A 23,894-nucleotide genomic window follows, 5' to 3' on the forward strand; every position below is an offset into this window, starting at 1 on the left:
GTGAACAAAGTTTTTTATTAATATTCAAACCCAAAACAAAGACACAGCACCTCTGCAGGACACCTTTAAAGCTGCTGAGACTCTTATTTAGAAAGTCTACATGTTTACTTCCTGTTCACAACAGGAATTTCAGGTGAATGTGAAGCTGCTGGTTTCTCGTTTATAACCAATCTATGGGTTGGACGGGTCGTAGCTTTATTCAGGAAATGAAACTTTATTCTGAAAAACAAAGTTTGGTTTTAAGCTGAGTTGTCACCCCTGGCAGGCTTTTATTTTGAAAGCCCAGACTTGGTGAGGGATCACCTTTGAAAAGATTTAGGTGTGTTTGGTCACATGATTTAACACCTGTGTTTGTGTCTTTGCAGTGGCTCAACGTGTCGCTGCTCTGAGGTCCTCGAAACGCCAGGTGATGAACCTGCTGGGTGCTGGTTTCTGATTGGTTAATCCTCCCTGTGCTGTGATTAGCTGAGTGTTTCATAATGTAACCTTTCACAATAAAGAGAATATCGAGAGCAGGGCTGTCTGTCCTCTTTGAAATCAAACTTCATGTGTTCAAAAAGTTCGCCTCAGCCTATCATCCAATGAGAAGAGGGTCTCTTTATGACATCATCACTGCATTCTCTGGGAGGCGAACTCCTTGGCCCACCTCAGAGCCTTGGTGATGTCATTGCTGTTTCCTGTTCCCTTGGCAACCACCTCTGAGCCACCGGCGCTCCCGTTGAGGTGGTAACACACAGCCACTGCCCAATCAGAAGCGACGAGGGATGGCGAGACCTGCAGAGGAAGGGGCGGTCAATTAGGCGCTTCCTTTTCCTGATCAGACATTGTCCAAACAGCTCTGAGAATGTTCACCGTGTTTTAGTGATAGAAAGCTACCGTCAATAGAGCACTGTTACCACGGTAACTGACTGAGCATTTAACTGTCTCCTGGAAGCAGAAAAGTTTGATCTCAGAATTAACAAACTCAGAGTTTCATTTACACCTTTGTTTAAATAAGAACGGCTTTTTTGATGTCACATCCTGTTAAGCCTCACATTTAAGACAAACATCACAGTGGGCGGAGCCTGGCTGCTTAATGGTAGTTACCTTGGGAACCTGACAGGCACACAAAACCTTGCCAGAATGCCTCTGGTGAGCGAGCAGCATCACATGACTGAGAGGAGCAGTGGAGCTCAGCTGGTTCACCGTCTTCATCAGAACCTGAAACATTAGAACCACATCAGAGCAGAACCTCAGTGATCCGACAGAACCAGGCTCAGGATGTCCCCGCCCCTCTCTGAGCCTGGCTCTGCCGGAGGTTTCTTCCTGTTAAAAGGGAGTTTTTCCTTCCCACTGTCGCCAAAGTGCTGCTCATAGGGGGTCATATGATTGTTGGGTTTTTCTGTCTGTATTATTGTAGGGTCGACCTTACAGTATAAAGCGCTGTGAGGCGACTGTTGTTGGTGCTGCATAAATATATTGAATTGAAAGTTCTTCGTTCCCACTGTCACCTAGTGGTAGGATGCTTCTTGAGGCACCTTCTGTGATTTTTGTGCTGCATGAATCAAACTGAACAGGGATTAAAAGCATGAATTTAAAGTGTGTGAGGCTTCATTAGGAACGGTCTCTACGTACTGACAGAGAGCTGGTCTCCACCAAGTCCACCAGCAGCTCCGTCCTTCCGTGTTTCTCCTGCAGGGCCTGAGCTTGCACTGCCGCCTGAGAAAAGCATGATGGGAAAAGAGTGTCAAAGCAGCCACACACTCAAACTGTCCCCCATCACACAGTCAGGTGGATCACACGTAAATCACCTGGGTTTAATGACATCATCAGCAGAGCACCAATGGGTGGGGGTGTAATCAGCTCTGATTGATTAGCCCTGCGTGCGTCTCAGGGCGTGCTCACCTCTCTGGTCTCCAGTTTCCTGACGGCGGTGTTGCTCGTCCTCTGCAGAGCGCGGAGTCGACTCTGCAGCTCTCTGCGCCGCCACTGTGGGATGGGGGTGTTATCCACAGCCTGGGAGACACAGCACAGGGTCAAAGTGCACACAGGCTCACACGGGAAGCTGGGACGTGTGCTGTTCCTGGGTCAGTCCACAGCCTCATACACAAACTGTTTGGGTGTCTATAGATAATATTTCCTCTGCTGATTATAACTCACCTGTTTAAACTCTATAACGTTTGGATTGTTAGGGGCGTGGCTTCTCTGACTGACAGGTCATCGTACTTACATCTGAGAGGACGCCCACCTCCTTGGAAAAGCACTGGGCAGTGTCCAGGCAGGAGGGGGCGGAGCGTCCAAGTCTGGCTGACAGCGAGTCGACGTCCTGAGATAAAACGTGCCCCGCCTCCCGAGCCTGAGAGCACAGAGTGTTAAAAGAGCTACGTCTCATTTTATTCCACCTAATCATTATGTCATGACTTCACTGACCCGTGCCGCTTCCTGTCCCGTCACGGCAACGATCCGACTGATTCCTTTCACCAGCTGCCTCTCAGAGACGATCACCAGGTCCTCGATGGCGCCGGTCTGCAGCAGGTGACTGAACACAGAGACGGCCGGCAGAGCGCCAGGTGACACGTCTACACCTGCTAGTTAAACTTAACCTCTCAAACAATGACAGGTCACATGACATCTGATTATCCTGACTAATGGCAGCTGTAATATAACTGTAAATAAAAGATGGAATGGCTGCTGTGACGTCATCCCCTGGTTTCTTATTTAAAGCATGTTCACCTCCTTTTAACCTGAGGGGCGTGTGTGTCTGTGCCTGTGTGTCTGTGCCCGTGTGTGTGTGTGTGTGTGTGTGTGTGTGTGTGTGTGTGTGTGTCTGTCTGTCTGTCTGTCTGTCTGTCTGTGTGTGTGTGTGTATGTGTCTGTCTGTGTGTGTGTGTCTGTCTGTGTGTGTCTGTGTGTGTGTGTCTGTCTGTGCCTGTGTGTGTGTGCCCGTGTGTGTGTGTGTGTCTGTGTGTGTGTCTGTGTGTGTGTGTGTGTCTGTCTGTGTGTCTGTCTGTGTGTGTCTGTGTGTGTGTGTGTGTCTGTCTGTGTGTCTGTCTGTGTGTGTGTCTGTGTGTGTGTGTGTCTGTCTGTGTGTCTGTGTCTGTGTGTCTGTGTGTGTGTCTGTCTGTGTGTGTCTGTGTGTGTCTGTGTGTGTGTCTGTCTGTGTGTGTCTGTCTGTGTGTGTCTGTGTGTGTGTCTGTCTGTGTGTGTCTGTGTGTGTCTGTGTGTGTGTCTGTCTGTCTGTGTGTGTGTCTGTCTGTGTGTGTCTGTCTGTGTGTGTGTCTGTCTGTCTGTGTGTGTGTCTGTCTGTCTGTGTGTGTCTGTGTCTGTCTGTCTGTGTGTCTGTCTGTGTGTGTCTGTGTGTGTCTGTCTGTGTCTGTCTGTGTCTGTGTGTCTGTCTGTGTGTGTCTGTGTGTGTGTCTGTCTGTGTGTGTGTGTGCCTGTGTGTGTGTCTGTCTGTGTGTGTCTGTGTCTGTGTGTGTCTGTGTGTGTGTCTGTCTGTCTGTGTGTGTCTGTCTGTGTGTGTGTCTGTGTGTGTGTGTGTGTCTGTGTGTGTGTGTCTGTGTCTGTGTGTGTCTGTGTGTGTGTGTGTCTGTGTCTGTGTGTGTCTGTCTGTGTGTGTGTGTGTCTGTGTGTGTGTCTGTGTGTGTGTGTCTGTGTCTGTCTGTCTGTGTGTGTGTGTCTGTGTGTCTGTCTGTGTCTGTCTGTGTGTGTGTGTGTCTGTCTGTGTGTCTGTGCCTGTGTCTGTCTGTGTGTGTGTGTCTGTGTGTCTGTCTGTGTCTGTCTGTGTGTGTCTGTGTGTGTGTGTGTGTCTGTGTGTGTGTCTGTGCCTGTGTGTGTGTGTGTCTGTCTGTGTGTCTGTGCCTGTGTGTGTGTGTGTCTGTGTGTGTGTGTGCCTGTGTGTGTGCCTGTCTAGCTATCTTCATGAGGACCAACAGTCACACACACCGGTCCTCACAAGTTTGAAGCCTTTTTGAGACTCAAAATGTGGTTTTAGTGTCAGGGTTATGTCAATGAAGGTCCTCAATAAGATAGACACACATACAAGCCCGTTCAGCTGTCTGTGTGTGTGTGTGTGTGTGTCTGTGTCCAGGTGAGCACAGACTCACGTTCCACAGCAGAGCTCCACAGACGTCTGTCTGTCCGACTGTTTGTCCAGAAGCTCGGTCACCGGCAGCTCCACTGACACGACCCGAACAGGATCAGGATACACCTGCAGAAACAGGTGACGGTGGCAGGTGAGACAGCAGGTGAGACAGCAGGTGAGACAGCAGGTGACCCAAAATGCGAAGTCTGAGCTCACCTCATCCACTGTCCTCAGGCCGCTGATGCCGCGAGCTCTCTGGAGGGGAAGCTCCTGACTGTGAACGATCTGATTGGCTGAGATGATGTCATTAACGCACCTTTCCACTTGCTGCAGCTGTGACACGCTCAGAGAGCCCTGAGGACAACACACAGACGGATCAGAACCTGCGCGGCCTGCACCATGCCGCCATTGTCGGGCTCACGAATGGCGGCCTGACCTTTACGCTGAAATCGAAGCGAAGGCGATCGGCCGACACGTGCGAGCCTCGCTGCTGCACCGAAGCACCCAGAACCTTCCTCAGGGCGAAGTTCAGGATGTGCGTGGCCGTGTGCTTAACCATGCAGGACAGCCTGTGCACCTGGAACCCCAACAGGAAACAGGAAGTCAGCAGAGGAAACAAGAAACACTCTTACAAGGTGAGATCAAATCATGAAAGGCAGCAACAAAGAAACTGAACACGGCTACACGACACAGCGCCGACGGTAAAGAGTGAGATCAGCACAGGTGGAGGTGACAGAGTCGCCACCAGACCCAAGGCAATTCTGGAGGAGGCGGTGCCTCGAGTCAGCGTCGCAGGGAATCAATCTGTTTCACTCGTCCAGGATTTGAGGTTGATGGAGGAATTCGAGAATTCTCACCGCTTTTGTTCATCGTGGTCACAGAATTGTGGTCTGATTAAACTGAAGGTTAGATGTGATGAGCGGAGAGATGATCCCAGCCCGACTTTGGAGCCATCACCGTTTGTCCAAAGCATCGGGTCCACATGTGAATAAATGTGCGTGTTTAATGTGCTCAAATATGTTTCTCTTCCTCCTAAAGTAAAAGACGTAAAGAGAGATCGACCCACCAAGAGTCGCCGCAGTGATGTGACTGATATCAAACTGTGGACGCTGACACAGAGGTCACAGATGCTTTAAAGCCAACACGTGGCGGCTCAACAAATTTAACGAAGCGAGCCCGAGATTCTCCGTTCAGATGACCGTAGCGTCTCCATCGCTGTTGAGTAGTCGAGGTTTTTTGCTGCCGAACTTTTCGTGCTGCTGGTTTTTGCATTGTTGTTTCACCTTCAGACCGAACTAACTGAGCTTCAGAGCGACAGCGGCCTGAGAGCAATCGAAGCTGCAATCAAGCACTTTGATGCCACAGCTCCGATTTCATGCTGCTCGTGTTCGGTCCGTGTGTGGGAGCGCTGGGCTGTGCACACACCGTTACTCTGGCCCTTAGTGAACTGCCCCTTTAAATGTCAATTGAACCCAGCTGTTTACCTGATCCAGGTGCAGCTGGAGCTGGTCGCCGGTCTTCAGGTTGTCGGCCACGGTGACCCGATGGACCACGTAGCCCCCCGCCCGGACCACCGCCTCCACAGGAAAGAGCACGTCCTGAGAGACAGGAAAGAGGTGGAGTCATAGGGACACAAAAATGTTTCTCACGATGCACTGAGGGAGGCGCCTGCTGACCTGCAGCTCATACAGGGTGAAGTAGCCCTGGTCATGTGACTGGCCCCCCTGCTCGGCGTAGAAGCAGGTACGGTCCAGTATGACGCTGCAGCGCTGACCCTCGGAGACCTCCGACACCAAAGCCTGCCCGTCGTAGAGTGCGAGAACTGTCGCACGGCACGGTGGGAACACTGGGAGGAAGTATGTGGACATCATTAGCTGACCACCGAGGCTCAGGTGTGTTACCTGTGCAGGTGGAACATACCGTATCGACCCTCGGCCAGGCGGTAGTCATATTTGAGACTGTCGTCGGTGTGAGGAACGCCAAGACGCTGCAGCTCCGTCAGACTGAGGACGTCCAGTGTCACCTGGGCACGGTCACCTGCCTGCAGCTCTAAAGCCACCTGAGACACACAGACAGGTGTGTGGATCTCATTCCAGTAGGCAATGAAAACCTTTGTCTTTTCAGAATAAAAGCAGCCTTCTCTGTCCTTCACAGTAAAAGCCCTCACTGTTTCCAGATTAAGACGAGTGAATTAAGCCCCACCTTCTGGTTCTCGGCAATCAGGCGGTCCAGCTCCTGGCGGTCTACATGGACCCCCCTTTCCTCCAGGATCAGGTCCACCAGGTCCAGAGGGAAGCCCAGGTCCCGGTGGAGAGACCAAGCCACTGAGGCTGCCGGAAGAAAGGAAATAATTAACCAGGTATGAACACCTGAGCCCAACAGGTGGGCTCGGCTCAGGCCATCGTCAACCTCAGACTGTTAATTAAAGGCTTCATTAACATCCTGATTAACTCAGGTGTGTTCACGAGGTGTGTTCACGTGTCAGAGTCTGGACCTGGACTGACCGGGGAAGACTCCATGTTTGTAGTCCTTCCTGCTAAGCGTGCGCTCGATCAGCCTGCTGCCCTGCTGCAGAGACGACAGGAAGTGAGCCTCGTTCTCGTTGATGATGTCCACAATCTGGAAGACAAACACCATCTGATGACAATTTCCTGCTATATCACGTGACCCAACTTTCATGATCTGACTCTGAAAGTCAGGAGCGATGAGGTCAGAGGTCATAATACAAACTCACCCGGTCTGTCTCCTGGTGCAGCTCTGGATAAATGTTACCCTGGCAACAGAAACCAGGTAATCGATAAAACAGCCTTCAATTTACTGTAAAATGCAAAATAATGTCAGTTCAGAGGCATTATGGGATGGTGTTTTACCAGCAGGTCGGCGACGGTGGGAACTAGGCTGGCGAGCGTTCCCTGGGGAGCACGAAGGACCTCGACACAGAACCGAACCGCCCGCCGTAAAATCCTCCTCAGCACCAACCTGACACCCACACACAGGTAAACATAAGATGCCTGCTTCTGGCGTCACGCTGACAGCTGATTGGTAGGTGACTCACTCGGCTCCTGACATGCCCGGGTAAACTCCGTCAGCGATGCACACCGATAATGTCCGGACGTGGTCAGCTACGACTCTGTAGGCCAGATCCACCTGACCAACATCCACCGCCCCCATCCTGCCCCTATACGGCTCCACCCCCGACCTCTGAGGACATGGTACACGTGTCACCATGACAACCTGTGCAGGACACCTGTGTGTGCTCTTGTGTGTGCCGGCATACCTGGTGGATGGCGTGCAGCAGCGGTGTGAACAGATCTGTGTCATAGTTGGAGGTTTTGCCCTGCAGGACGCTCACCAGTCTCTCCAGACCCATCCCAGTATCCACGCTGACCTGGGGCAGCAGCCGCAGACTGTGGTCCACCTCCCTGAGACGGGATGGGACCAAGATTCAAGACAAAGGAAGTGCTCTACGCATGGACTAAAGTAACTACACATGGACTAAAGTAACTACGCATGGACTCTAAAGTAACTACGCATGGACGAAGGTAACTACACATGGACTCTAAAGTAACTACGCATGGACTCTAAAGTAACTACGCATGGACTAAAGTAACTACACATGGACTCTAAAGTAACTACGCATGGACTAAAGTAACTACGCATGGACTCTAAAGTAACTACGCATGGACTCTAAAGTAACTACGCATGGACTCTAAAGTAACTACGCATGGACTCTAAAGTAACTACGCATGGACTCTAAAGTAACTACACATGGACTAAAGTAACTACGCATGGACTCTAAAGTAACTACGCATGGACTAAAGTAACTACGCATGGACTCTAAAGTAACTACACATGGACTCTAAAGTAACTACACATGGACTAAAGTAACTACGCATGGACTAAAGTAACTACGCATGGACTCTAAAGTAACTACGCATGGACTAAAGTAACTACGCATGGACTCTAAAGTAACTACGCATGGACTAAAGTAACTACGCATGGACTCTAAAGTAACTACGCATGGACTAAAGTAACTACGCATGGACTCTAAAGTAACTACGCATGGACTAAAGTAACTACGCATGGACTCTAAAGTAACTACGCATGGACTAAAGTAACTACGCATGGACTCTAAAGTAACTACGCATGGACTCTAAAGTAACTACGCATGGACTCTAAAGTAACTACACATGGACTCTAAAGTAACTACGCATGGACTAAAGTAACTACGCATGGACTAAAGTAACTACACATGTACTAAAGCAGACCTTCCAAAGTGTGGGGCCCGCCCAGTGCTTTAAAGTTTGCCATACACACACAGTACGGTAATATTACGTTGAAGCACAGTACGTGGGAGGGGGAGATACAGGAGAGGTGGAGGAAGATCTCAGCCTGGTTTTCTCTGTGGTGGGGTTGGGTGGACTGTCCCAGACTCTGTGGGGCCGGGGGGCGCTGCTGCACTGGGCCCCGGTCTGGATGGGCCTGGGCCCCCTTTCCCTGGCGGGTCGCGGAGTATGGGGGTGCCTACTGGGGTCAGCGGGGGAGCTGGCCCCAGGGAGGGGTCACTTGCCCCTCCCTTCCTTCCCTGCCCATCTCCAGCTGCCTCCCTCTTCCCGCTCCACCACAACCACCCACACATGCAGGGCCTTGGAGTAGGGGTATGTCACCAGGGTGCAGAGGAGGCCACCCCCCCTGTCCCCTTCTGGCTGCCTCTGCCTCAATTTTATCCCACAACTTAGACATTCACATTACTCACACTCTCATTACACATACATATAGGATCTTGGGGGTGGGCACGATACACGGCGTCCAAAGTACCATCAGGGTGTACACCCCACCCCTGGCATCGTTGCCCACCTCTCAATTTTAAATACACGTAGACATTGAGGGCTAGCAGGAGGGACCATGGGCTTACCTGCTGCTCTCTGGCAGGTAGCTCTATGCCCTCCTGGGTTTTAAATGCACCTTAGAACACACATGCATCAACACTACAATGAGCGGGTGGAGGGAGGTTTGGAGTCTTCTCTCACCCCCATTCTCTGCGGCCTGCTGGAGCGGGGGGGCTAGTAGGAGGAGTTGGCCGTCCGACTGCGGTCTGGAGTGTGGGGCCTCCCTGCTGCTGCGGAGTCGGGGCGGTCTGCCTCCCCCCACTGCAGGGAAAAGGGTAACACCACCTGGGTCTGGGTGCAGTTCCCCCCCCCCCAGGGGCAAGGGTACCTAGACCCGGTTCGTAGAGTACGCTTGGGGAGTGTGATCGTGTGTACAACGTCTCTTTATGTCTGTCTCCACGTTGGTTGAGTGTGGAGTAAGTGCATATGAGAGCATGAGGGTGGGAATGGATGTTTGTGTCTGTGTGTGCCTGTATGTCTGTGTCTATATGTCAGGTTGGGTATCAGACGCCACCTCTCTGGGGACATCTCAGGCCCTCCAAGGTTTGGAGGCCTATCTCCACCCACCACCACTTCCCCTGCCAGTGGCGGACTCCCTCAGGTGTCGGTGCGTTGGTGGTTCTTTGTGTCCGGGGATGGGCGTCCAGGTACACACCGGCTCACTCCTTGGCGGCCGCTTATCGGGGCCTGGAGCCTGGGGCTCGCTCGGGCCACTTCGGAGGTGGGGTGCCCTCGGCCTCTCGGCCTGGGGCTCGGTCACTCAGGCACAGCTGGCTGCCGGCGTCACTGCAACTCCCCCTGGCTTCTGCTCTGCGGCTGCTGAGTGAGCCCTCATCTGGGACTCTCCTCAGCTCTTACTGGGACAGTGGCGCGGCTGCCCCTCTGTTGGTCTTCCTTGGTCTCTTGTGTTCTGGGGGCCTCTGGATGTCTGGAGTTTTGATCTCCTCCATACCTGCTTCATACCCTGGAGGACGGGGCTGTGGCCCCCCCACACTCCCTAGCAGATCGTTAAATGGAGAAACCTTTGGAATGCAAGCATGCTGATCCACACAGGTGTGCACACAGGTGTACACACGGGTATTCACAGACGCGGACCACAGCTTTCTTGGCTGCTGCCTCAAAGCACATTGTGCGCTGTCTATCTTGCGTGTTGCACAATATCGTTTATTATTTAGTATCTACTGATATCTACTGCTAGCTAGTTTATTGTGATGGTGCTTTTTTTTATTATGTTGCTCTTTGTTGTTTGCTTTCTCTTCTGTTTTTTTTCTCCATACAGGTGACCCAGGTGTTTTTTTTCTTTTTTTTGTTTTTTCTTTCTTCCCCCCCTTCTCACCGTCTCTTCTCCCCTTTGGTTTTCTTTCTCTCCCTCTCTTTCATTCTTTCTCCCTGTCCTATCCCCCAGTCATGTCTGTCCCGTTTGTAGCAACTGAAAATAAAATAAATTCATAATTATAATAAAGGTAAATCAAATGGACCAATATGGCAAGGCCATGATGATCCACTTGGTAAAATAAATCCGCTTGGCATCTTTCTTGGCCTTAAGACAACAATTCTGATGCTAAAGATCCAAACAGGACACAAAAAAGAGAGAGAGAAAAAAAAAAGGAAACACAGTACGTATCACTCCGCGAGGCTCCTCGGTAGCCGTAATGCTCCGACAATCCATCAAGCCTCCGTAGCTTAGCAAAGTTGTACTAAAACATTTTTTGACAGATTGCTGAGCGCCGTGCAGCACATAAAATCGGTTCGCGGCCATCAAGCACAACCAGAATTCATACATAAGGCGCGCTGTCAACTTTTGAGAAAATGAAAGGATTTCAGGCCATGCATGGCGTTAGCGTGGTTAGCTCGTTAGCGTGGTTAGCTTGTTAGCACGTTGACGCCGTCCAGCCCCACGCACGGGGCGATGTGCAGTAACTCGTTAACGGAGATTTGCCGTGTCCAGCTTGTCGCTGCCTGCAGGCGAAGCGATGGGGGAGGAGGGGGAGCTGTGTTCAGTGAAGGAGAGGCGAGGCCGAGTAACGTTGCGTAGAGACAAAAGTGGACGAAAGAGAGGCAAACCTATGGCTCCACAACTATAATTATAACGTAACATAGACTATATTGATATAAACGATATTGTCACATTTTATATCTCGTATAAAAATATATCGATATTTTTAAAGAACCTCGATATATCGCCCAGCCCCAACTACACATCACCTTGTTTTACTTACACATATTACACAGGTAATGTTCCATTCAAACAAAATCGCGGGTCTTCCTCTGCATCACATAGGTATCACTTTCTAGTTTTAACATATTGTAACGATGGTTAAATGTTATTTTACAGTGACAGGTTGGTTATCTCTGCACGCTGTTGTTGTTTCTTTAAGATACATACTTGGTTGTGCTGCAGGAAAAAGGGAGTTAATGTGTGCAGGAAAGGGAGGGGGTCTTCGTTGTTGTGTGACTGTACGCGGCTGAAGTGAGGTGTTATATGAGGGCACTCTCCCCTGAGTTAACGGCCCGTTTGCCTGTGTTACGGAATAAACGGACAAACTGAGATCAAAACGTCTGGTTCTTGAGAACGTTAAAGTGTAACGATCCCATCTTTCCCAAAGTCTCTCTCCTTTCTTCCTCTGCAGCTGCAGTGAGAAGGTAATCTATTCCATATGATGGATTACGTTAATAATGTCTATGACCAGCTTCCTTGTGGGGGGGCTTGTCTGCAACCAACATTTAGTAATCGCCTTTTTGCATGCAACCATAATTATTTTCAGGAGTTTTCCCAAGGTACATGGTACTAAAGGAGAAGTCCAGTGTTACTTCAAGCACATCCACCAGTATTTATCTCTTCCCAAAAGGTCTTCAGTTTAGGGCATGACCAGAAGACATGGAAGCAACCTGCAGCGACCTCCCCGCACTCCCTCGAAGCGCCTGAACCACTTATTTTGGATTTCTGCTTTGGTGTGATGAAGAATCTACTTAAATTCTGCCATCCAAAATCTCGCCATGTTAAAGAATTTATGCCTCGAGGTGCTTCATATAATCAATGACTGACATATGTTGTTGAGCTCTTTTTCATAGATATGAAACTTCTGTACACTTTGCCTATAGTACCTCTTATAAGGTTCTCACCATAAGCATCCACAAATATTTGGATCACCCCACTAGCATCTGCGTCAAGCATTCTAATTTCCTTCCGGAAGAAGCTCCGAACCTGTAGGTAACGATAAAAATCTTCCCTGCCGATCTCGTAAATCTGACACGTCCTCAAAATTGATCAGCTCCCCATGCTTCACTATCTTACAGATCGCAGTGATTCCATGCCTGGACCACTCCCTGAATTTATGTTCTAACAATGCTGGAAGGAAGCGTGGGAGATACGCTGGCCATCCCAGCAACCCTATTTCCCTATTAACTCATTCACTGCCATTGACGTCTATAGCCGTCAATGGCAGTGAATGAGTCAATGGGTTTAACTCATTCACTGCCAATGGCTGGCAGTGAATGAGTTAACACAAAGAATTGTAATCACATCTGCACATTTTTTCAGGGAAAAACTTACACATAAATTTTGCATCTGATATGCCTGTCGCAAACTCTCAAGAGACCCCAGAACAGACTGTATTGGGAAATCCATCAAAGAAAGCTCAATGTGCTTCCATTTTGCCTCAAACTTAGAGTTACACCAGCACAGAGGTCTGATCTGGGCTGCCAGATAGTAATCCTCAAAGCACGGTAGAGCCATGCCCCCCCGCTCACCAGGCAGCTGCATTGTTGCATATCTCACTCTCGGCCTTTTATTTCCCCATATGAATCTTGAGCAATGCATATCCCACTCCCTAAATTGTTTTGCTGGAACCTCCAGTGGAAGTGCTGCAAACAAATATAGCAGCTTTGGGAGGATATTTATCTTTATCGCTAACTCTGCTGCCCAGATCGAGGTGGAGCAGACCCCACCTCTCCAGATCTTCATATATCTTCTTCTTCGCCCGATTATAATTAACTTCATATAACAATGCAAGGTCTTTTGTCAGCAGGATCCCCAAATACTCCATTTGAGATTGATGCCATCCGAATCTATATCTTGCTACCAATTGTCTTGAAGGGTTAAAAAAAGAACGTCAAGATGTGAGTTTTTTGAATGTTTAGTCTATAACCAGACAGTCTGCCATATTCTTCCAGTATTTCCATAGCAGAGGAATTCCCTCTTCCAGGTTTCCTAGTGTTACCAGCACGCCATCCCCGTTGTAACCCCCTCGAGTGTCTTCCCTGATGCATTGAGCCAACGGCTCAATGAAAAGGTTAAAGAGCAGCGGGCTCAACGGGCAGCCCTGCCTGCAGCCACGTTGTAGTGTTATCCGATTTGAAAGGCTTCCATTAACTTTGATCCTCGCTGTTGGAGACATATAAATCATTCTTATACACTGAATAAACCCGTCACATAGCCCAAATCTCTTCAACACATGAAACAGAAACTCCCACCTGACCGTATCGCATGCCTTTTCCGCATCAAGCCCAATGAGAACTGTTCCAGTTTTCCCTTTAAGTATCTGGCCAATAATATGAATGGCCCTTCTGATATTATCGTGTGTTTGTCTGTTACCAATGACGCCTGTTTGATCCTCCAGCATGGGCATCAATGTACTCAACCTCCTAGCCAAAATCAGGGCAAATAGTTTGTAGTCTATATTTAACACGATAAGAGGTCTCTAACATCTGGGATCAGTTTTATCCTTCCCTGCTTTTGGTATGACAGAGATATACACCTCCCACCACGATGGTGGGAGCGCCCCCCCACTCAGAGTGTAATTAAAAGAGGCCTTTAGTAGTGGGATTAAGGGTTCCCTCATCTGCCTATACCACTCTGGTGGGAATCCATCACATCCTGGGCTTTAAAAGTCTTGAGTTTTGAGATCCCAATGTTGAGCTCTTCTGCTGATATTTCTCTGACGAGTTTTTCATTCTGCTGCTTACCTATAAATGGCAGATCTAAGCTGGATAAGAAATTCTGAATCTTATGGTAAATGGTAAATGGCCTGTATTTATATAGCCCAAAGCGCTTTACACATCCAGTCACACACACATTCACACACTGGTGATGGCAGCTACATTGTAGCGCATTGACAGAGGCGAGGCTGCCGGACACTGGCGCCACCGGGCCCTCTGACCACCACCAGTAGGCAACGGGTGAAGTGTCTCGCCCAAGGACACAACGACCGAGACTGCCGGAGCCGGGGCTCAAACCGGCAACCTTCCGATTACAAGGCGAACTCCCAACTCTTGAGCCACGATCCGCTTTACCCGGTTGTGTGTATAGCTCAGTGTAATATTCTTCAAATGCGCTCTGAATTTCTTCGAGTTTATTAGTTATCTTATTTGTTTTTAGATTTCGAACTTTATGAATGTTGTTGCCTCCTGAGTCTCCATGATAATAGCCTAGCAGCTTTGGGTCCTGCCTCATACCACCGTTGTCTATTATATTTTAATTTTCTTTCAATTTCTTCACTTAAAATTTTGTGGATCTCCTGTTTAACCGGCCTCATCTGCTCCAACACACGGGGGCACCTTGTAACGGTGTGCAGTTGCTCCAATTTTTGCTCTCACCTTCTTTAGGACTGCACATTTTGCAATAATTTTACCCCTAAGGCATGCTTTAGCTGCTGGTCATGATGTCGGTTTGGATATGTGGTGAGAGGGAAACATGAAGGTGATACAAATCATACATATATACCAACAAGACAGTGTACATCACCGTCACAACAGCGTTTGTTTTAGTTCAAAGGCTTTATGGTTTTTCCTGTAACACCTGGTGGTGTAGTCGGTGATTTTTTGTCAGTTCAGCCTTTTATATTATGTTTAACCCGAGTGACCACCCGGTCAGCTGGTGGGTAACAGGCATCTCCAAAAACGTTAGAGCACTTATGCAAATATGTGATGTCTTGATGAGTCGAGCAGATATTTGAAGTTTACACAGAAACATTCTCACATGAAAATATCTTAAAAGTTTATTTTGTGACCCAGAAAGAGTAACATTTCAAACTCCGCCCCTCTGTGTCCCTCCGCCACTGCTTCCTTTGAGTTTTGGACCAAATGCATTCTGGGATATTGTATTTCGTCATTTCGAGCTGATTGGAGACCAAAACAGCCAATCAGATTTTTTTGCATCCAAGTCTGTGATTGGCTGGTTTTGTGGCACAGATATAACGGTGTAGAGAAAGAGTCGAGCGCACACGGGCAGAAATGTTGAGAGCGCAAGCGACACAATGCGAGCGAGCGCAAATGCAAAAACTGAGTGAGAGGGGCTGCTGTTGTGTGTGTGTGTGTGTGTGTGTGTGTGTGTGTGTGTGTGTGTGGATAATAGCAAACACTGAAATACAGTTTTTGCACGCAGCAATGAATTTTGTTCACTCAAATTCAGCTTTTCTTCGCTCAAAATAAATTTCTCCTCAAAATGAAACACTTGCACCTGCAAACTTTTTTTACGTGCGCTCAGAATAGTGGCACAAAAATGACGCCATATTTCTGGGGCTAGCTTTAAACCCAATCCTCATAGTAATCCCGAATGATCAGATAAATCTCTGTCCTATTAAACAATCCTTCACTCTGTGGAGATCTTTACTAAAAGTAAAACAATAATCAATCCTCGAGTACATATCACGTCTCGCTGAATAAAATGTAATGCGTTCATTTTTGTGTAAATATCTCCAAATATCTATAAGCCCCAACTCAGCATTGTTTATACTTGTTTCTCTAATTTAGTTCCCCTCCGGTCTCGGCTAGTTGTATCCCATTTTGGATGGAGAATTGAAATCTCCTGCACATATACATGTTCCAACACTTTCTGCGGCAATAAGCCTGAATATCTCCTTAAAGAACCCTGTACTACTACCAGGGGGTGCATATATATTACACAGCGTGACGTCTTGCTGTTCCATTTTCCCTTTCACCAACACAAATCTTCCCTCTTTATGTTCTCCAGTAAACTCAAAAGCTTGTTTGGTATCAGAATGGCCACTCCTCTTTTTTTCCCAGTTCTATGTGAGGCATAATAAATATTTTTGATCCCCGTTCTCTTCCACTCCTCATGTTCTTCGTTTGATATTTGATATTTTGATTTTTAAACTTTGAAACTATCTTATGACTAAGGTAGTCTCATGTGGACTAAAGTGGTCTCAGGCAGATTAAAAGGTCTAGGTGAGTCATGTACAGTACCTGTTGTACTGCATGAAGACCAGGTTCCAGATCTCCACCACCTCTGGGCTGTCAGCGTTGACGAGCGCCGCCGCCTCTCGCCCACCGACGTGGTCGTAGTGGATCTCGGTGCAGGGACCACAGGGCCCCGTGTCCCCCATCTCCCAAAAGTTGTCCTTGAGTCCGAATGGCAGCAGACGGTGGGTGGGGACCCTGAAGGGACAGCAAGGGTCAGCTGACCTGTAGCAGTGCGGCCCCAGCTGCAGACAGATGTGCACCTACCCGATCTCCAGCCAGATGTTCCGTGTATCCTCATCCGCTGGCAACCCTGCTGCTGCATCACCGCCAAAATAAGAGACATACAGCCTGTCAGCAGGTATCCCGTAATGCTCTGTGAGGAGGCTCCATGCCATCTGACACGCTTCCTCCTGAGTGCACACAGAGCAGAGTGAGCCTCTTTTAAACAGGAAGTAAACTCCCACCTTAAAGAAAACAGGAAGGGGACCCACCTTGAAATAGTCTCCAAACGACCAGTTTCCCAGCATCTCAAAGAAGGTGTGGTGGTAGCCGTCCCGGCCCACGTCATCCAGGTCGTTGTGTTTGCCGCCGGCTCGGACGCATTTTTGGCTGTTGACCACGCGGCGGTACGACGCCATGTTGCTACGAGGGTCCGCTGTGCCCAGGAAGATGGGCTTGAACTGTGAGCGCCACACAAAGATGGAGAGAAGGCTCTGATTGGTTAAATCACAAGGTTTTTTTAAAAAAAAAAGTGCTTCTCACACGCGCGCACACACAATAAAACATACACACAGAAGGACATATACGCAGACCACTTCCTCCCCCGCCATCTGTGTTTACCTGCACAGGTGTGACAACTGTTGTTAATCTGGACTAAAATATTCAATAAAACGAAACATCAATAAAGTCTAATCGATCCGCAGTCAGCCTCTGACAGGCTCTTATTTTGAAATCTCCCGGTACCCCCGGACCGGGTCGGGTCTGTACTGACCTGGTTCATGCCGGCGTTGACGAACAGCAGGCTCGGGTCTCCTCTGGGCCGGACCGGGGAGGACGGGACCGGCAGGTGTCCGTGTTTGTCCCGGAAAAACTCCACGAAGGCGCTCCGGACCCGGGCGGCGGGCAGCGGCGGCGGTGAGCCGCTGAAGGAGCGCTCTGAGGCGGCGGAGAGGAAGCCCGGCGTCCCGCTGAGCGGCCGGAGCCTCCGCAGGAGCAGCCTCATCATCCAGATCACAGCGAGCCGAGCCGAACCGGTACCGCAAGGACTGCAAGCTGCCAAGACACGCATGCGCACAGCCAGCCGTTTCTTCTTCTCGTGAGGGTGTAAAACCGTCAGAGCTGCGCCGCCACCTGCTGGTGTCACGGTGGAACCGCAGCGTGACGTCATACACAGCTGAGCGCAGGTTCTCCTGCAGAACATCAGCTGATCACGGAACCAGAGAGAAAGGTGACGTCACGGGTCCCCGTCGGAGAGTAACTAAGAACTTGTACTGCAGATTGAGAGTAGAGCTGTCTTTAAAGTCACGCAGCAGCGCGTTTCTGCTGTTTCATTGTTTACGCCTCTTGTCCTCGGCCTGGAAGCTGCTGTCCCCGCGTGAATCTCACTGACACGTCGCTCCGTGTTATAAACACAAGTAAAACATCAGCAACCAGTCACATAATAACACAAACATGACGTTAAACAAAAAGCAGCGCTGGTATTTCCGAGCCCGGGCCGGTCCGCGAAGGCCTCAGCAGCACCGCGAGGCTCCGCGCGCCCATCAGACCTGATTAATCCCACCTGAGCTCGCGGGCTCGCGTTCAGTCCGTGTGCAGGTGACGGAGTGGCGGCGCGATGCAGAAAGGCCTGAAGAAGTACTTCGTGAACATGGACGAGTACCTGTGCAGCCTCGGCCTGTACCGGAAGATGGTGGCACGCGATGCGTCCAGCCTGTTCCGGGCCGTGTCCGAGCAGGTGAGCTGGGTGGCGGGAGGGAGGCGTACCGAGTACAGTTACGGTGTGAGGGAACTTTGTTTAAACTCTGGGTCAAACTGGGCGAGGTCAAAGGTCACAGACGTCAGTGCACACAGTTTCATTCCGCCGCACAAAGCAGGTCTGCGGAGAGTGTGGGCTAGGGTTTCCAACTCCCTGAAAAATAAATAAGGGACACCTCGTGGCCAGGGCCGGGCGACCCAGTTGTCTTCACCCTTCCCAGTGTGGTGAATTTTCTAGCTCTTTTTTTGTGTGTGAAATTATTTTTTTAACCCTTTGACTTGAATTTGATTTAAGTAGATGTGTATTCTTTGTGATATGAACACATGTGAAACAAATGATCATTTAGCCATTTATTTTTAGCTCAAAATGACAACATTAACACAGTAAAACAGGTCTCTTTCTTAAACAGAAGCCTGTCATGCTTAACGTTTGAGAATATAAGTAAATCTTTCTTTAAAAGCACTCTGTCCTGCTTAACTTAAAATAATAGAAAACAATAGAAAGAAAAATATTCTTGTAACAGTGCACATTTAGTGCATTTAGTGCAATCGGCTTCAGTTGAGGTATTATTTCAGCTTTTCTAATGCTAATCAGCTGCTCCTGTTTGTAAACCCGCTTGTTCCCATGATTACGCATCTTAACTCATCATCATTATTCATCTATGTATTACTTTTATGTATTAGTCATCTATTTGTTGTACTCATGTATCCTTGCAGTCGTTTATTACACAAAATAAATTATATTATCACACTTCTGGCCACATAGCACTGATATTCACTGCACATGCCCATATTAACGTTTTCCAGCCAGGTGTTTTCCTTTTCCCATTCTTCCCTTTCTCTGAGGGGAACAAACATTGCTGCTCTAATGCTGGGCTCACACTGTGCGGTTTTAGGCCCATTTTGAGCCGATTTTTGAGTGATCGGCCCGATTTTGGCCTTCATCGTGCGTCGTGTAGTATACGTGGGGTAACGAGAAGCGATTAACACCTCACGACCAGCTCCCGATCATCAATCGCTCGTGAGGTTCTCACCACAGCCGCTCACACTGCTCACGCACAAACACGTAAACGTTGGTGAAAAAGACGGAGCAGCACAGCTGTGCAGCGTGTGATCTGGACACAAGCGATGGAGGCACAACTTGTAGAACTTTGGAAAGCTCATCCGAGCCTTTTCGATGTGGCATCACAAAATGATCACGACCACAACAACCGTGAAAACAGTTGGATTTACATGCTGCTCAATCACAGCTGCCTGATGAGTGTTTTTCATTAGCAATTTAGCAAAGTTGATGGTGGTGGTGTGTCTGTGTGAGTGAGTGAGAGACAGAGAGCGAGCGACAGATTTTCTGTTATAACCTTCATGTTATGGACGCACAGTGTGAGCACTCAGGTCGATCAGAGCATCGGGCCGTATAGTGTGAGACCTGCATCGTGACCTACCAACTTCTAACCCCTGCGAGTCAATCGTGCAGTTTGAGCAGGAGCTGAATAACGTGACTGAAAAAATCGCACAGTGTCTGCCCAGCTTTAGGTGTACTGTCGTCCGAGACTTGCACCGCCGTGTCGGCGTTTGTTCCCCTGTTGGCCATGCTTCTTGTTGTGGTCATCTGTTGTCTTCCGGTATTTTCTCCGTAAGCGACCTTTCCTCGACCAATGAGATGAGCGGTAATCTGAATTGTCATACTCGAATTGTCATAAGTGTGCTGTCAGCTCATTGGTCACAAAGCAGGAGAGGGGCTGGGAATTATGTTTTCAAACAAAGCGTTAATTCCATTAACATTTATAGACTACTTTTGATTCTCACTGTATTACGGGACAAAGTGCGTCCCTTATTAGCTCAATACGGGACGTGTACTTGTGTTTCTAAATACGGGACGATTCCGTATTTTAAGGGACGGTTGGCAACCCTAGTGTGGGCCGAACCAGAACCAGGAGGCAGCGAGCTCATGAGGAGGGACAGCAACACTAACACGTGTCAGTGACCTGTGGACTCCTCAGAGGTTTCACCTGTCCTCAGCTGTCTGTGTGAAGCTCCTCCATCAGCTTCGCTTGTTACTCTGAGTAATCCATTACCTGTGACTCTTACCTCAATGGGAGTGTAGTGGATTACTTTTCTCCTGCAGGAAGAGATTGTCACTCTTGTGTTTTGTTAGAGGTGCAACTTCCTGTTTCCTTCCCGCTGAGGCGTTTGGCAGGTTCCCCAGGAGCGACACACCTGAGCTCACCTGAGCTTTGCTGCTCAGCAGTCTGAGGTTGTCCCTAACTCGTCCCCCTGACTGTTAGTGACGGCTGTTTGTCATCTCAGAGTGGTTTCTGGGTGTGTGCGTCAGCGTGATGGCGACCCGCGAGGCTAACCTCAGAAAAACTGTTCTCGTGTGTGTGTGTGTGTGTGTGTGTGTGTGTGTAGTTGTATTTCTCTCAGAATTACCATCAGAAGATCCGTCAGGACTGCGCTAACTTCATGAGAGCCAATAGATGCAACTTTGAGCCGGTGAGTTCAGAGTATTCTGAGTATGAGAGAAATACTCAGTTACTTCATTGTGCTGTGTTTTCTGTCCTCTGCAGTTTGTTGAAGGCTCGTTTGAGAAATACCTGGAACGTCTGGAGGATCCAAAGGTGAATATCTCTGACCTTTGACCTTCAGTCAGCTGTTCACCTGCAGGCAGTGTGTTAACCTGTGTGTGTTTTCAGGAGACGGTGGGTCAGGTGGAGATCAAGGCTCTGTCTCAGCTGTACAGGTGAGTGATGCAGGTATGCTGTGTTTTCTTCGATGAGCAGTCACGGCGTGTTTCGAAACCAGCTGACCTGAGGGGTGTGGCTACCAAACCAGAATTTTCCTTTTGTTTCTTTTTTTGTTTTATACCATCCTAAATCACAATACAATTTTATTTATATAACGCCAAATCACAACAAGCAAGCACTTTGGCGACAGTGGGAAGGAAAAACTCCCTTTTAACAGGAAGAAACCTCCGGCAGAACCGGGCTCAGGGAGGGGCGGGGCCATCTGCTGCGATTGGTTGGGGTGAGAGAAGGAAGACAGGATAAAGACATGCTATGGAAGAGAGACAGAGGTTAATAACAGATATGATTCAATGCAGAGAGGTCTGTTAATACATAGTGAGTGAAGAAGAAACACCCAGTGCATCATGGGAATCCCCGGCAGGCTACACCTGTTGCAGCATAACTAAGGGAGGAGTTTGAAGCCTGATCTTGAAAGTAGAGATAGTGTCTGTCTCCTGAATCCAAACTGGAAGCTGGTTCCACAGAAGAGGGGCCTGAAAACTGAAGGCTCTGCCTCCCATTCTACTTTTAAGATAAGATAACCTTAATTTCCCACGTGTGGGACTAATATGTTTTGTTACAGCAGAAAGTGGACAGTGCAAAGTTATATAGCAAAAATTAGAGAACACTGGAATAGAATAAGATACTGTACACAACTGTACAGAATAAAATAGAATAAAATATACAATAGGATAAAAATAGAATACAAATGCTATATACAACTGAGTAAAAATACAGCAGGTACAGCCTGCTCTGCCCTTTCCTGTAGAGGGCGTCTGAGTTATGAGTCCAGTCCAGTCTGTTGTTCAGATGAACACCAAGGTACCTGTAGCTGTCCACAGCCTCGATGTCCATACCTTGGATGTTCAGTGGTTGCAGTGGAGAATGCTTGTGCCTGCGGAAGTCTACCACCAGTTCCTTGGTTTTACTGGCGTTGATCTGGAGGTAGTTCAGCTGGCACCAGTCCACAAAGTCTTGGGTCAGACCTCTGTACTCCTTGTCTTCCCCATCAGTGATGAGGCCGACTATTGCAGAGTCATCAGAGAACTTCTGCAGGAAGCACTGGGTGGAATTGTGGGAGAAGTCTGCAGTGTAGATGGTGAAGAGGAACGGAGCCAGAACCGTTCCCTGTGGGGCCCCCGTACTGCAGACGACCCTGTCCGACACACAGCCCTGAGTCCTCACATACTGTGGTCGGTCGGTGAGGTAGTCCAGGATCCAGGTAGTGAGGTGATGGTCCACTCCAGAGTTCTCCAGCTTGTCCTTCAGAACCGAGGGAAGAATGGTGTTGAAGGCACTGGAGAAATCAAAGAACATGATTCTCACAGTGCTTCCAGCGGTCTCCAGGTGAGCAAGGGAACGATGTAGGAGGTGAATGACGGCATCATCCGCTCCAATGCCAGGCTGGTAGGCAAACTGAAGTGGGTCCAGTGATGAGCTTATTAGGCGCCGAAGCTGAGCCAGGACCAACCGCTCCAGGGTCTTCATCAGGTGGGATGTCAGAGCCACCGGCCTGTAGCTGTTGAGGTCCTTGGGGTGTGAAGTCTTTGGCACTGGTACAACACAGGAGGTTTTCCAGAGCTGTGGGACTCTTCCCAACCTCAGGCTCAGGTTGAAGAGGTGCTCCATCACCCCACACAGTTGGTCCGCGCAGGACCTGACGACCCTCGAGCTGATGCCATCTGGACCCGCTGCCTTCTTGCCATTAATCCTCCTCAGTTCCCTCCTAACCTGGGTGGTTGAGAGAGACAGGCTGGAGCCTTGTGTTGAGTGTGTATTGGATGCTGTTGTTGGGGGTGGGGGGGAGTGAGCAGGGTGAATAGAGGAGGTGTGAAGTGTCTGAGGTGGAACAGCAGCAGTGGGGGTGGGTGAGTCTGCAGCCGATGTTGCAGACTGCCTCATGGCTGAGTCAAATCTGTTGAAGAAATGATCATTTGCCCACCTCACATCCCTCCCAGGCAGAGAGTTCTGCTGTTTGTGGCCTGAGATGGTTCTGAGGCCTCTCCAGACTTCACCAACGTTGTTTTGTTGAAGCTGGTTCTCCATCTTCTGCCTGTAGCTGTCCTTCCCATTCCTTATCAGTCCCCTCAGCTCTCTCTGCACCCTTTTCAACTCCTCTTTGTCCCTGGATTTGAAGGCCCTCCTCTTCTGCTTAAGGACGGCTTTCATTTCTGCGGTAATCCACAGTTTGTTGTTGGAGAAACTCCGCACAGTCCTGTTGGGTGCGGCGTTATCCACACAGAAGTTAATATAGTCAGTAATGCATGTCACAAGGCTGTCGATGTCCTCTCCGTGGTCGTCACAGGTCACCTCCCACACAGTAGATTTAAAACAGTCCTTAAGAGCCTCCTCGCTCTCCTCCGTCCATCTCTGGACTGTGGTGGTGGCTCCCTGCGCACTAAGGGCTCATACACAGGGACAAGGAGCACCAGGTTGTGATTAGGGGTGGGTTTTGATAATCGATTCATCGATTAAAATCGACGAGCTGATTCTGATGTTTCGGCGGGTCCGCGCTTTGTGTTTACGTCCTTTTTGCGCTGATTCTAGAGCTGTTAGTTTTATCTCTCAGTATATTTCAAGAACAGTTTCCCGTTTAAAAATCTGTTTTCTTCATTATTCGCTTGCTTGTTACGCACAAGGCTGCCGTTGTTCACAGCCTGTCGGCCGCTGTTTTTTTCCCTTTTACCTACTTCCGAAGAGAAAACCTCATTTCTGCCGTTCAACAGGTTACTGAACAAATTTAAACTTTCTAAAATTATGCAAAATGCAAAACGCTGTGTCTCTAATAAAACCGCTGTAACTCAGAGGTGATGTTCATATGTTGATTAATGGTTTTCTTTCGTTTTTGATCTACTGCAGAATATTTTTTATAAAATCCCAGGCCAGGAAAATCTCCTTCATGTTTTTCTGTTTTATCTTCAGCTACTTTGACACAAAGGCCTCTGCTGTGATGCTCACACCTTTGATAAAGTCTTGCGAGTGTCA

General features: G+C 48.9%; 2 protein-coding genes across 5 annotated transcripts in view; one reads left to right on the top strand and one right to left on the bottom strand.

Moving 5' to 3' along the window:
* Window positions 1–18,170, bottom strand: aars2 (alanyl-tRNA synthetase 2, mitochondrial (putative)). 2 transcript variants are annotated; one of them, XM_085278308.1, is made up of 22 exons: window positions 17,144–18,168; window positions 16,644–16,832; window positions 16,417–16,562; window positions 16,156–16,347; window positions 7,341–7,485; window positions 7,119–7,264; window positions 6,934–7,042; window positions 6,798–6,836; window positions 6,568–6,682; window positions 6,266–6,393; window positions 5,984–6,122; window positions 5,740–5,909; window positions 5,548–5,661; window positions 4,500–4,640; window positions 4,280–4,417; window positions 4,086–4,189; window positions 2,410–2,518; window positions 2,210–2,335; window positions 1,885–1,995; window positions 1,615–1,698; window positions 1,087–1,200; window positions 1–774 (listed from the first exon to the last, which is right to left on the bottom strand). In XM_085278308.1, the coding sequence occupies exons 1-22, from the start codon at window positions 17,570–17,572 to the stop codon at window positions 610–612; spliced, it is 3,153 nt and encodes a 1,050-aa protein (XP_085134434.1). In that variant the 5' UTR covers window positions 17,573–18,168; the 3' UTR covers window positions 1–609. The 2 variants fall into 2 exon arrangements, 1 of the variants encoding a protein (XP_085134434.1); XR_014892830.1 differs by having other exon boundaries at window positions 742–774; window positions 1,087–1,698; window positions 1,791–1,995; window positions 17,144–18,170.
* alg13 (ALG13 UDP-N-acetylglucosaminyltransferase subunit) overlaps window positions 17,172–23,894 on the top strand; it is a 22,118-nt gene continuing 15,395 nt past the window's right edge. The window contains exons 1-4 of one of the 3 annotated variants that reach the window (XM_085278309.1): window positions 17,173–18,106; window positions 20,536–20,619; window positions 20,694–20,744; window positions 20,820–20,866. In XM_085278309.1, the coding sequence (XP_085134435.1) occupies window positions 17,987–18,106; window positions 20,536–20,619; window positions 20,694–20,744; window positions 20,820–20,866 (302 nt within the window). In that variant the 5' untranslated portion in view covers window positions 17,173–17,986. Of the gene's footprint in view, window positions 18,107–20,535; window positions 20,620–20,693; window positions 20,745–20,819; window positions 20,867–23,894 lie in introns of all 3 variants that reach the window. The other 2 variants (XM_085278310.1, XM_085278311.1) reach the window with 2 other exon arrangements.

This window comes from Mchenga conophoros, linkage group LG6 (genome assembly GCF_057382185.1).
Source record: "Mchenga conophoros isolate Kocher_MC1m ecotype Shallow Benthic linkage group LG6, M_conophoros_male_GT1.1, whole genome shotgun sequence".
NCBI classification, from domain to species: domain Eukaryota; kingdom Metazoa; phylum Chordata; class Actinopteri; order Cichliformes; family Cichlidae; genus Mchenga; species Mchenga conophoros.

What these genes read in the sequence shown, in the direction of transcription:
- aars2 (XM_085278308.1), bottom strand. Translation starts at nt 17,572, where the DNA reads ATGTTCTGCAGGAGAACCTGCGCTCAGCTGTGTATGACGTCACGCTGC. An exon ending in CCACCGTCGCCGACCTGCTG is followed by an intron (nt 6,837 to 6,933) that starts GTAAAACACCAT and finishes TTCTGTTGCCAG; the next exon opens with GGTAACATTTATCCAGAGCT. An exon ending in CAAACATGGAGTCTTCCCCG is followed by an intron (nt 6,394 to 6,567) that starts GTCAGTCCAGGT and finishes TTCTTCCGGCAG; the next exon opens with CCTCAGTGGCTTGGTCTCTC.